The sequence below is a fragment of the Ciconia boyciana genome, chromosome 3 (genome assembly GCF_034638445.1).
Source record: "Ciconia boyciana chromosome 3, ASM3463844v1, whole genome shotgun sequence".
NCBI classification, from domain to species: domain Eukaryota; kingdom Metazoa; phylum Chordata; class Aves; order Ciconiiformes; family Ciconiidae; genus Ciconia; species Ciconia boyciana.
This window is the reverse complement of record NC_132936.1, coordinates 8,429,512-8,442,817: the sequence shown is the minus strand read 5'-3', so window position 1 is coordinate 8,442,817 and position 13,306 is coordinate 8,429,512. Positions and strand designations below refer to the sequence as shown.

The window sequence follows — 13,306 nt, the reverse complement described above, 5'->3', positions numbered from 1 at the left end:
CTTAAAAGTCGGCGGTGAGAAATAGACACTTTTAGGGCATGATTCATTCCATCCTAAAGTACCTAAAATAGATAAATGAGTCTTGCTTTATGAATCTAAGCTGAAGGACTCAGATAGGACATGGTTATGGACAGATGAATGCCAAGGAATGGTTGTGTAGTCGCTACACACATGTCTGTTATAGCTAGCACATTTATCAATGATTAGCCCACTGATAATCCTTTCTAGAGCTACATGATTCCTACATCCCACGTTCCTCCCACTGCTGAATGCTCTCTCTGTCTCAAACTGCTATTTTGTGACTTTATAACTCCCATCTATACGTGCCAGTCTCTTGTGCTTGCTTTATAAAGCAATCAAGAAGTTTTCGATGGTGTTCTTAGAAAGGAATATTTCCTGAGCTTGAGCGGTGTTTGTGTGGAATAGAATCTTAAGGAAAGTGATAAAAACTCCACTACTTACATTATTAAAATTAGACTAGGCAGAAGAGTATGAAATGTTCTTTAGGAAACATTCCTGTCTTGGCAAAGAGAGGGAGTGAATGATCTAATAGGTCTTTCCATCTGTAAGTCAACATTCAGCTTCCAAATTATGCCAGTCTTTTTCTTTCATAGGCATTAAATGTATTTGTTTTTGAAGACATCTCTTATTAGTACCTTCTTTTTTACATGGTGAGGTAAATTTATACTTTTGAAGTGATATTTTTATCATTTGCACCAAACACATCAGGTAACTTAGGAACTTCTTGCATGGCTAAATCATAAATAGATCGTTCTCATTTGAAAGTGACTTGAAGAAGAACAAAGGATAATAATATTTTTAGCAGATACATATTTATCCCAACTTGATAATTTGTAAAGGTCACTTAAACTCTGCACTGGGAAGATAATTTATTATTGTCATGTAAGTCAGGGCGGTATGAGCCTTACCTAACCCTGTATTGAAACTGGTTGGTTGACAGTGTAGACAGAGTCAAACTCTTAGCAACATCTATTTTGGAAAATGTACTAGAAGGCAAATTTCATAAAGTATATAAATATTGGTTGCTTCCGAATCATGTGGATTCAGGTATCTATTCAAGCAGTTAAACCATCGTTGAGAATATTGATTGAGAAGGATCATGGGGTCTCTCCCTGAATGTAATTTTGCTTCATGCATGGGGTGTGTATGATGAAAACTCTTCTGATGGCCAGGTTACATGAACAGTTTTGCTGTTGCTGTCTGGTAGAGCTGTTCTACTTTAGGGATGATTATGGGGCAATTTCAGAAATATCTGAAGAGAGCTGCCTCCCAGCTGTATTTGGAAACCCATGTAACAAATCACCTTTGACTTGGTCTTCCCTAGAAATGGTCTTGCTAGTTAGACTTAGCAGGATCTCCCTACCTCTCCCCCCATGATATGGACAAATAAATTGGGGAATGTGTTCTAACACAAACCTGATAATCAAAATTAAACAGTGGTAACATTGTGCTGCTATCCACCTGCTTTTTTAAGTAGATCACCTTTAAAATTTCTGTGTAGGCTGAGCTATAGTGGATGATGATTTTAATGCATAACCCTTAAGCTAGCTTAAGTGTTATGTAGAATTGTCCTAAAGGTCCTGTGGTGTCTACGTGTTTACTGAAAGGCTGTGGTTACTGAATGGCTCTGTTTTGGCCTTCTATTTTGTCTCAGATAAGGCCTTAACTTAGAAGAAAGAAAAATAAAAATACTGTCCCTACTTCACTAGTAGGAAGGATTAGAAATTTTTCCACTTGAGGGTCATTTTAAGCCTAAATACCTGTTCTCCAGGATTCAGCCACCTTCACTTTGTAGGTGCAAAACCCAGAACAGCTGACTCAGCCTTGCCTTTCTGTAAGAGAGCTAAAGGCCAAATGCTGGGTCAACCCTGATGAGGAGCTGAATACCAGAAAGATTAGTGTTTGTGTTTGTCCTAGAGATGAATGTAAAAAGCCTGTGATTTTTAGTGGCTGTTGTTGATCTGTTGACACTTACCTAGAGTTAAAGCTGTCCTTGGAGTATCACGCAAAAAAACCACCAACTTTTTGCAGTCTTTCTGTGCTGTCCTACTCGTAGCTGTCCTGGTATGTGTACAACCTGCCTCTCTGCCTGCTGATCTTTTAGTTGTAACTTCAGATCATTTTGGTCAGGAGGGTCTAGAAACTCATTAAATAGTGTTATAATTGCACATGCAGAATGAAGGAAAACAAATACGGCCTTAATTTTCTGAATCCATTACCCAGCTCCCTTGATTCATTTATCTGGAGGACTGAGAATGCCAGTTAATTTCTTTTCCACAGTTACATTTTCCAAAATCATCGAAAGACTAATCAGAAGCTTGTAGCTAATATTTGCGGTTTGTTTGGTTTTCTCCTGTTGTTTGAACTGCTTCCAATATGTCTTGCCAGTGACATTTCTTCACCAAGCAGAACAAATACCAAAACTATAAAGAAAAGAGTTTTACTGGAGAAAGCAGCAAATGTGTTGCATTGTAAATACGAAGTTTCTCAAAGTCACTGACTTCCTTCTGTAACTTCCATGGCAAGGAAATGACAGAGCTGGAATAAATAGTTTACTGTTTATAGATGTGATTCCAGTTCTGTTTTGTTCAGTTTGAAAGACAGACTTACTTTTATTTTTTAATCCATTTTTTGCTATGAAAGATTGGGTGGAAGATAAAATCTAATCCTCTTGGGCTGTCTGCTTATGATATTGTTACTATTGGAAATTTTATTTTTGAGACCGCACTGCATGACCCTGAGTTTAGGCTCTCAGCCCCAAGGTGTTACATTTATTTATAATAAAAGAGGACCTCTGCCCTTGAATTGTATGCAATCTAAATAGACAAGGCAGAATGATCATTCTCGTTAGATAAATGAAATACTGAGGCACAGAGTAATTCAGAACATATCTTCAGTTCAGCAAGCTGGCTTCAAAACGGTAGGCAGTGAAGCAATATCAGTGCAGCAATCTGCATGCGTGCTAATTAGTCTGGATGGATGCTGCCATTTCATATTTCTATTGCATCTGAGATGCTAGCTAGTTTTTACACATACTGTTGTGCAGTGCCCAGTAGATGTATTAGCCATTTTGGAGCATTATACATTGCAAACAGAACCAAAGTGATTTAGGGTCATGCAGTCAATTTCAGAACTGTGGTTAATCTCACTAACACTTCTTTATTTCCTTCTCTTCTTCATTCTGTAGGAAAAATATTACAAACTCATAAAGCAGTTTAGGGGAAGGGATCTTTGGAGGCCATATGGTCCAACTGCTTTCTTGAAACAGGGTTAATTTCAAAGTTCAATCAGGTTCCTCAAGGCTTTTTTTGATAACTCATCTTCTGAGGACTTTTTCCCGATATGTAGTCAGAAATTCCCTTGCTGTGACTTGTGTCCATTGCTTCTTGTCCTTTTGCTAGGCATCTCTGAGAAGAGTGTGGCGCCATCCTCTCCACCACCCATTAGGTAGGTATAGACAGCAACTGAGATCCTTCCTTAGCTTTGTCTTCTGCAGGCTGAACTAACCCAGCTCTCTCATCCTCTCCACATTTTCCAGCCACTAACCACCTTGGTGGCCCTTCATTGGACTTGTATGTCAGTGTCTTTTCTTGTACTGGGGGGACAGAAGCTTGTGAGAGGATGAGTCCATCTGAAGACATTAATCTAAACCCACATTTTTTTGCAAGTGGTAAACTGTATTAATCTCTTCTGGAAGTGAGCTCCATTAGTTAGGTCCTGGTCTTGTGGAACTTTTGCCTCCCTTCCTGAGCGTAAGCTATCGATTTCATGGCTCTTGCAGCTGGTGTCATATATCCTGATGAGCTGGAGCTCTTCCCTGTGCATACTTGAGGTGACTTCACCTAGTCCTGTAAGAGGCCTTGACAATCAGAACAAAGACCTGCATAATGATTCCCATGTCAATGCTGTGATAGAGAATAAGTGAATATCTGGGTTGGGAAGAGCCCAGTGAGGCAGAAGAAGAGAGGCAGAGAGAGGTAGCAGCTTTGAAGTCAGTTTTAGTGCTACTGAAAAATTCCAGCTGCAGTTTTGCACTCACAGCTACAGTTGCAAGAGGAAACTACGGATGCAAACATGGATGAGGAGTTCCAGGAGGATGAGAATTCAGAATAATTGCTTCAGGAGGAAGCTTTATTCTGTTTTGGGGCATTTGGAACAAGTATCAGTTGGGAGGAGAAGACTGTGCTGCAGACATGTGGTAACCAGCAGTGGTGACAAGAAAGACAGCCCTCCTATGAGAAGCACGTTGAGATTCTGGTATGTTTTGATCTGTTCATCGAATGGCTGTCGCTGCGAGTATGCTATCAGAATTGCCCCGGGCACCTGCTTTGAGGGAAATCACTGATTCTGGCCTGACTCTCTGGGTTTTTTTTATCAAGGCTAGTGATGCACAAGAGCATTCGCAGTGACATGACCTGCTGAGCTGTGCAAGCTGGTGTGTATTTTGGTCATTTTTTTCCAGTGTGGTGCTGGTTTTGCATGTCCTGTACACTTTTGGATTAAAATTACTTGATGGTGCGTGTTGGTTCAGTGAGTGGAAAGGTGAGTATTTGCAAAATATTTTTAGTTTACTTTCATTATTTGTTCCTAGAACAGTGGTTGGGTTTCAAAGTAATGCTGAGTCCTTCTCCATGGATGCTGGTGAGGAAAATGCATATTGACTGAGTTTTTCTGTGGCCTCCATGAATTTATATGTTTGCAGAATTTGTGCTTTCCTTTTATGGACAATTTAGTGCTTTGGCCTTCCAGGGGTGTTCTTCGTGTGCATATGGAATCTATTACACATGATTTGTAGATCCTTTGTAGATTTAAAAAACAGTGAAGAATGGGCTTTCACAATATAGGAATTATGAACTAAACTATGAACTAAACTAAAACGCCCTAAAAAATTGAAAACTGTTTGTCTTCCTAAAAGTGGAAATGCATAATTAGTTTGTAAACAGTGCAGGCTATAGGGGTTTTAACTAAAGAAAATGAGATATTCAGCTGCTAAACTTTGAGGTTTTGGGTTTCTGCAAAAGCTCATAATGACTGTGATCAACTTATCCTCTTTGTGACCACTGAGGAATCTTCGACGTTGGAGTCATGTGGTTCCATCATAACATTCGGGAAGGAGGGTTGAGAGAACCCCCCGCTTTTCCAGGCTGCTGGTTTTGTTGCCAGGATAGAAAGACATGCTGTGGGAAGGTCTTGTGGTAAACCACTGTTCAGGAAGGTGAGCTCTGCAGAGCCTTGAAAGCTGAGACTAATGGACTTTATCTTTGATACAGATACGCTGGATCCCAAAGGGGAAGGAGGTGGATGTTGTCCAATAGCTTTGAAAGAGCATTCCTTAAAACACTCATCTCCTGGTCTGCTTCAATAATTTGGTCTTAGCAATGTCCTTGGGCATGGGCTTTCCCTCTTAGCCCCTTTGTCCTTTGCCTCTCCTCCAATTCTCTGCCAAACCTAAATCACTTTTCCTTGTATTTCAGAGGCTTTCCTGGAGATATGGGGCATTCCTTGTTTCAGTCTTCTCTTCCAAGATCTTTATATGCTGTGTAGTTGTTAACAACAGAGTCTCTGAGGACCTCGATGCCTCCGGTGAGTACCATAAGGTGAAAAATAACAACGTTATTTGTTGTTCAATATCTGTGGTGACAAAGATTTTAAAAAATATTCACCCAACAATTTTGAGATACCCTCTACAGATCCTTTTTTCTGTCTTGGATTTGGTCTCACCTTTCTTTCCATGTGCTTGGGAATACGAGTGTATTAATGATCTAATTAGCTTATGCCCAAAAGAAGCTGTATGTCTGCGTTTAGGGCCCCAGCACAGGGCAAGAGGCCATGGGATAGGATGCTTATAAATGCAGTAGATTTAGACTTAGATCTCAGCTTGATCCCGCCTAATCCCTTCTTGTGGCTTGTGCATTTTGGTGTTGGTGGGTTTTGCTTTTTTGTTATGGTTGTAAGTCTGCCTGAGGATGCTGGGGTCTGTGTTTAAGGCCTGTTATTTGTGATGACATTTGGAGTAGATATTCTGTGGTCCCTTCTGAACTATATCTATTACGTGACTGAGTCCAATCTCCTCCTGTCACAAGATGTGGCTTGGGAACAGCTATTCTTCCACCACCATGGAGAGATGTGTAGCCCTAATCAAAGGAAGCATGTACTTACAAAGGCTAAAGGGAACCCAGCAAAGTATAAATTGCTTTTATTCATCAGAGTTATGCCTTCTGTTTGTCTGAGAGGACACAGACATCTACCTGGAGCCTGGATGAAAGCAGTCCTTTCTTGTAAAGTCAAGGGCCCTACTAGGACACCGTGTGCCTAGAATTTCACTTTGTAACTCCCCTTACATGCTGAGCATTTGCTGCGCCGTCCTTGTTGCTCTGTAATGACTCTGAGGCACATCTGGAATTAGCAACGTTCGTGTCTTCTTAATACTTCTGTGCCACTTATCTCCTGCTTGGCATTTTCCTATTTCTCATATGCATTTTTAGTATCTTTCTACTGATCAGAAGTCAAATGACATTCTGAGATTTGCACTGAAAAAAATCCCTTTTCAGAATTTGCACTGTTACAGAGCTGTCCTGATGAACAGAAGTAAGCGCCTGCTTATTCTATATATGCTGCATACAGCTGCAGAATTAACTGAGATGGGAGGCAGGCTAAAGGAATCCCGGTCCGATCCTCATTACCTTTCTGAACTCATGTGAACTCATGCTTTTTCCTCACTTGCCCGCTTTTTGGGGAGCGTCATCCAGCCAACCTCAGTAATTTTGGAGTGTCCGACTGACAATAAAAGGTACGTACAATACAGCATGCAAGTGAATGGACAGTCTGATCAGAATAGCGTGAAAAGCCGCGTGGAGATGATTGGTGTTGTTCAGAGCATAGATGAAAAGGCCGCATTATCACACTTAGAAAACAACACAGTAATTCCCCGGTTTGATCATCCTGACAACTGCCCTGTGTAGACAAAGATCTTTGTCCCTGAATGGAATCCAGTTTATAACAGGTAAAAATCCTGAAAAAGCAGTGTCGGGGAAGTGCAGGTTGGAATGAGGTGGATACAGACAGCTCTTTCGGTTGGAAAACTGATGATGTCGAGGTTCGATTTTCATTTTTCAACCCAGAACACACAGAAGTGTAAACAGAACTATTCCTTTCGAGTCAGTGGAAACTGAGAGATTCATCGACGCAATAGTTGATGAGGAAATAGTATTTTTCATCTATTTCGGGTACACTCATCAGAAGTAGTTGTAGGTCTTACACAGGCTTTTGAATTTGTAATCTCCCATCATGGGAGCGCCTGAGCAATACATACAGAGGTTTTCTTATTTAAACCACGGATTAGGACAGGAAGTTAGAAATTGTGTTGTGCAGAGCAACCCAAGGTACCTCAAAGTGGCCTGCTGGAGACCTGCCGCTGCTGCGGCTGTGTGGGGGCACCACCGATGGGGACCACTGCCCTCCTGCTGCTGCTCACCAACGGAGCGGCTATACCTTCACTTCGGCACGCGAACATAACGGGCAGGTATGGCTGCTTTCCGCCACGGCTCTTTGTAACCGGGGAAATGCACCCGCACTCGGCCCCGTCCTGGTCGCCGGATGGTTTTAGGAGCGCGCTGCCCCGCTCCCCTGCCTGCCCGGCCTGCCTGCGCGGGCTCGGGAGCGCCCCACCGGTACCCCAACTCCCGCACACGCCCTAAGCCCTCCCGCCGCTCGGACTCCGCGGCGGGCACGGTCGGACGCGGCGGGGGCGGGGGGGCTTGGCGGCGGAAACGGTGGCACGACCCCCGGGGGAAGCGGTCTGCCGGGCTCCCCGCTCCGCCGGGCACCACCGCGCGGGGAGCCGGCGGGGGCCCCCCGCTAAAGCGAGCCCTGCCCGGGGGAGGGCAGCAGCACCCCGGCACGGCCGGCGGCGTGATGCCGGCCGGCGGACCCGCCGCCGCCGGGCGCCCCTCAGCCGCGGCGGCCCCCGGGCGCTCCGGGCGGGGGCGGGCGGCCCCCTCCCCTCCCCGGCCTCCCCGCCCCTGCCCCGCATTGGCTGCGGGCGGCTGACGGGCAGCTGGGGAGGACCCTGTCAGCCGGCCGCGGAGGGGCATGCCTGCACTGGGGGTCCGGCCGCGCCGGGGAGCGAGGCCGTGCCGTGCCTTGGGGGGCTGAACCGAGCCGAGCCGAGCCGAGCCGCGCCAGTGCCGCCATGGGGGTAGAGATCGAGACCATCTCTCCGGGAGACGGTACGGGACCGTGGGGGGAGCAGCCCTGCGGCATGCGGGCGGAGGCGCCCGGGTCCGATCGGCGACCCGACCCGGCGGGTGTCGCACGGGGCTCCGAGGCCGGGGGGAGCCGCCGTCCCCGCCGCCGGGCAGAGGAGGGAGCGCGGAGCCCCGGTGCGGGGAGGCGGCGGGGTGCAGGAGGGGAGGCACGGCCGTCCCGTCCCCCCCCCCCGCCCCCGCGGGCGCGTCCCCCTGATGCGGGAGAGGGGGAGCGGGGCGACGCGGCCGCCCGGGGTCCCGGCGGCGGCGGGGGAAGCCGGCGGCTCCTCGGGCAGCAGCGCCGCGGCTCCCGGCGGCAGCAGCAGCGGCAGGGGCGGCGAGGGGGCTGGGGATTTTCCTCTGGCATCCGCTGACAGCTGCACAAACCCCAGCGCGGTGCGGCCGGCCGGGCGCGGGGGGCAGCGGCGGGGCCGGGCGCGTCCCGGGGCCGCGGCGCCCGGCGGGGAGCGCGCCCTGCCGCAAACTTTCCCCGGTTCCTCGCCCAGCCTCGCCGGGGCCACCGGCCGTTTGTGTCAGCATCCCTCCCGGCGTGGCAGCGGCGCTCCGGCCGGGCCGCCTGCCTCCTCCCGGTTGAGCGTGTGATGCTGGTGAGGGCTGAGGTGCAGTCCGGGTGGCAATAGCCTCTGCTTGGCGCAGGCTCTCCTGTCCAGAGCCAGTTCGCGTTGTTCTGCTCTTCTGCGGCCTTGTGATACCGTTTCGTAAGGTTTTGGGGGTTGTTTTTTTAAGAGGACGTCATTTCTAACATACAGCCATATGTCTCTATATAATAGGCCAGATTCATCTTTGGCTGATACACAACCGTAAATAATTTGTTCGAGTCGATCTCAGCTTAACTTTCTTGGCCCGGTATCTTTCCTTTCTTTGTGTATGCTTTTACATTGGCTTCTCCCTCAGTGCTGTTTAGCTCTGGGGATCAAATTCTTCTCTCGGTTGCACAGATGTAAAAGCAGAATATTTTTGTGGGTATAAGTAACATTGCTGGGTTGAGAGTAGAAAGAAGGGTGGAACTTAACCTCATAATAGTACTTTCTAGCTATTAAATATATCAAGGCTGTCTTTGTAAGCAATATGCTATTCCAAATAAGGTTATATGGATTATTTCTCTTGGTTGGAAGTCTTAATCAAAATCAGCTGACTTTAAACACTGTCTCAAAACCACAGCTAGCCAGTGGTCTTGAGAATCTCTGCTCTTAATTCAGCTTTGATGTGGCTTCATTGACTTTGCTGTTGTTGTACTCACACAGCAGAATATGTGTCAGTAAGGTTTGATATTCCTTTTCTCAGATCTCTATATAATAGTGCATCATTTGGATAATACCTGTTTTACTAAGGGTAGGATTCATCTTGCATAACTTTTCTCAGGTTAGGTGGCTCGTCTGAAACAGTCTTCTAGGTTTTTTCTGTAGTCATCTCCTGAGAATAATTTGTCTTGCCTCTCTCTGGATAGGCTGGGTTTCTTTCAAAGCACTGCTAATTCTCCACTATCAATCGGGGAAGCCCAGGAGACTGGCATACAATAATTGCCTGTGTTTTAGATGGTTAAAGTTAAATGAGATGAATCCCACTTAAAGGTTACAGTGGTGCCCTGACTGGCTACCTATTGTACTGCGCTTTGTGCAACCCACAGCTAGAGATACTCCAGCCAGCCAAGCTGATGAACAAGGCTGTTCAGATGACACTTGAAGCACCATCTTCTCAATTTCATGTTATAAATCTCGGTTCATCATATTAGCTTGCCCTCCTGCTGTTTACTGCTCGTGGTGGTTTTGGCATATAAGCCCTAAGTACGTAGCTTCTGTGTTACTTGATGTTTTATACCCTGCGATGCACCCTGTAATGCATAACTTGTTATCGTGTTAATTCAGACTAAAGAGGCCAGAAAGCCAACTAAGATATGAGCCTCAGTTTCCATCTGAATCCCCAGTTTCTAGCTTTCTGGCAAGGATGTTCCTTAATAATTGGTCTCATTTATACATTTAAGTTCTTCTGAGCCTGGGCCCTCCCCTGGCCAACATTGCTTGAGAAATCAAGGTTAGCTGCTTTAATATGTCATTGGCACCTAATTGAGCCTGGAAAATCTTCCCCTGGATTTTAGTGCCTTTGGCAGTACCTAGAACAGGTAAAATGGAAATGGTAATTCTGTTTTTCAGTGGCAAGAAAATAATTTAAACCTTCTTTTCCTTTAAGTATGAAAATTTTAGGAGGAGCTACCAGGCTATTATGACAAGTCAGTGTATCACTGCTTTACTGTCACCCAATGCTACAAAATTAAACAGCCTTTGTATGTAAAAATTTTTTTAAAACCCTTCCTGGCTAATTAAAGATGCCCTTGTTAGAGCTGTCTTGAGTGAAAGGCATTAGAAATGTGAATACAAATGGAGTTTTTTCACAATGTCAAACTAAGACTTTATTTGAAAAATTGTAACAAAAACATTCTGAGAATTTTAAGGTTATAATCCGTGAAGTTTTGACAGTCCTTTTGCACTTACAGAAAGTAAATGCATATGTAATGCCCGCATATATAGGGAAAATTATGTAAGGACAATAGTACTTGGTCTAACAACTAAATAGGAGCCAAGCTGGGACCTTCTACTCTAAACCATACCCATTCCTGTTTTGCATATTAGTGATTTGATAATGCATAGTCAATACAAATCTCAGTCTGGCATTTTCCTCTTAAAAGATAAACCTGCCTAACCACACAGATTAATCAGAGAAAATAAAAGAATAACCTTTTATAATTTTAACAGGACGGACATTTCCAAAGAAGGGTCAGACATGTGTGGTGCACTACACAGGTAAGGCATGTTCTGAATATTCACTCGCTACCAACTGCCTCACGTTGAAGAGTGATTTGCCATTTCACATGTGGTTGCTCTATTTTTTTAATTTGTTCTGTCACTCATAATCTATTTGATTATGTTCTGGTGGGTTTCCTAAATATTTCACTTCTAGCTGAGCAGTTCAGGCTACAGTATCTAGATGTGCATGCTAGTAGATTTGCCAAGTGTAGCATTCAATGGTGAGAGGTTAACAGATGAAGCTGTGGACCTGATTCTTTAAGCCATTATACTAGCTAATGCAATCATGCATGAAACAGTGAAAATGCTAGGTTCATATTTTTCCAGCCTCTGATCTTGATACAGACAATTAATGATTGTGTATGTCTTAAGAGCATGTGTCTATGTATTGTCAGTAAAATTCATTCCAGACTGAAGAAATCAATACAAAGTCTGTTTAACACCTGCTTTATGGACTTGTATGAATCTTAAGTGGTGAGCTGGTTAATGGAGCTGTTTATGCTGCACCTTTGGCAGAGGGAAAATGCCCTTTAAATCAGTTTGTAACGTTATGTTTTGTATATAGTTATGTAAATTGTCAAAAGAATGCAAAGACCTCTGCAGTCCGAGTCCCCAGCTGGGAAGTTCACGTCAAGAGCTGCCATTTTATGTGTCTTTTCCTTAAGAAGGCAAAATGTAGGTGATGTGGGGATTGACAGCTACTGATCTGGGCCTAGATCTGCAAGGTAGTGCTTTCCTCTAGTGTTCAGTAAATGTTGCTTTCTTTCAGTTTTGTACTTGTTTCTGTAGCTTACAGCTGGAGCAAGGTGGGACCATTTTCCAGTAAATATAACTAATGAAGTAAACCTATTTGTATTTTCAAGAAGCTTTTTGCTGTAGTTTCAATAATATCTCTCTTCAGAAGGTTATATGGGGGTTAGTGCACTGGCTTGGGATATAGGATGTCTGGGTTTAAGCTCCTGTACATTTGTATATTCAGAGTATTTTGATCTGATGAGGATTTCTAGTTTGAGTTAGAAGAAGTTAAACACATGGGTCTCCCATGCCAGTCTCAGCCTTACAGACGTTCCTCTGTAACTTAGATCTGAAAATAGATGTTTTGAAACTATTTTTGTGAAGACATTGAGAGATATGTTTCTGTTCCGGCCCAAACTTCAAAAGTTTTTATGAAATAAAATCGTCACCTCCCACCCCCAGTTAGTTCTAGATAAATTTAAATGTCAGAACTGAAATAGGCAAAAGACTTTGAGGCCTGTGGCTCCTACAAAGTACAGTTCTGCTGGATAACTTCAGAGAGAGTGTGAATGGTGAATGTGGAAAGATAACAGGATGCTGCATACTCTTATTGATATTAGATAACATCTTAGATGAGGCTATCATAAGCTGGCTTTTAACATAAAAGACTTCATGAAAACTCATTAAATCAATCTCCAGCATAAACTGCTTCTTCCATATATCTTGCTATTGGTGCTATGCAACCTCTCTAACTCCCAGATTAGAACAGATATCAGAAAAAGCTCATCGCCTCAGTTCCAGTGCTGTTGCAATGTTTAAGCAGTCTTTAGTGGTAATATTTTTAAAGGGAGCCCATGGTTAGTGAATAAAGTGTTTTCTTCCGGTGTTCTGTAGTCATGTGGGAAAGATGAGATATGAATGTCAAGTTTTAATTTAAAACTATTTTATCTGAACAGAATATAACTTCTTTTTAAACTGATGCGATTCCAGATATGCCTAGGATTCACCTTGAAATGATCTCTGTCTTATTTATATGATCTTCTTAGACCTCACTGTACTTAATGCTTATCCTCACCATACTCCTGCGAGTCCTGCTTTTGGGTTACAGAGATGTCCGCAGAGATATCCAGAACATCTGTCTTGTCACCTAAAATGGGAGTCAGGAAAAATTAAGACACCTAGGTGCAAGGAAATGATCCAGAAATCCTGCTTTTCAGAGTTGCTTAATATTGGGAGCATATAAAGCTCACAAGTTGTCTCCATGTTCAGCCTCTGTGTCCCTCCGGAGCTAGGCACAAGTACCTAGACGGAGGCGTTGCAGTCTGGGAAGGGAATCATGCACTGACTGGACTCTGCCAAGATCTAGAGATTATTTGGATCCCGAGAGGAGCCTGACCTCACTGGAGTCCTCTGAGCACAGCCCTGAATCCAGCATCAAGCACAGCAGTGGCAGCCACCTTCAGTCAAAAACACGGCCTGTGG

General features: G+C 44.5%; 1 protein-coding gene across 3 annotated transcripts in view; it reads left to right on the top strand.

Moving 5' to 3' along the window:
- The first annotated feature begins 7,997 nt into the window (after positions 1-7,997).
- The window catches only part of FKBP1B (FKBP prolyl isomerase 1B), a 54,265-nt gene continuing 48,956 nt past the window's right edge, over positions 7,998-13,306 (top strand). The window contains exons 1-2 of one of the 3 annotated variants that reach the window (XM_072858409.1): positions 8,022-8,249; positions 11,039-11,086. In XM_072858409.1, the coding sequence (XP_072714510.1) occupies positions 8,213-8,249; positions 11,039-11,086 (85 nt within the window). In that variant the 5' untranslated portion in view covers positions 8,022-8,212. Of the gene's footprint in view, positions 8,250-11,038; positions 11,087-13,306 lie in introns of all 3 variants that reach the window. The other 2 variants (XM_072858411.1, XM_072858410.1) reach the window with 2 other exon arrangements.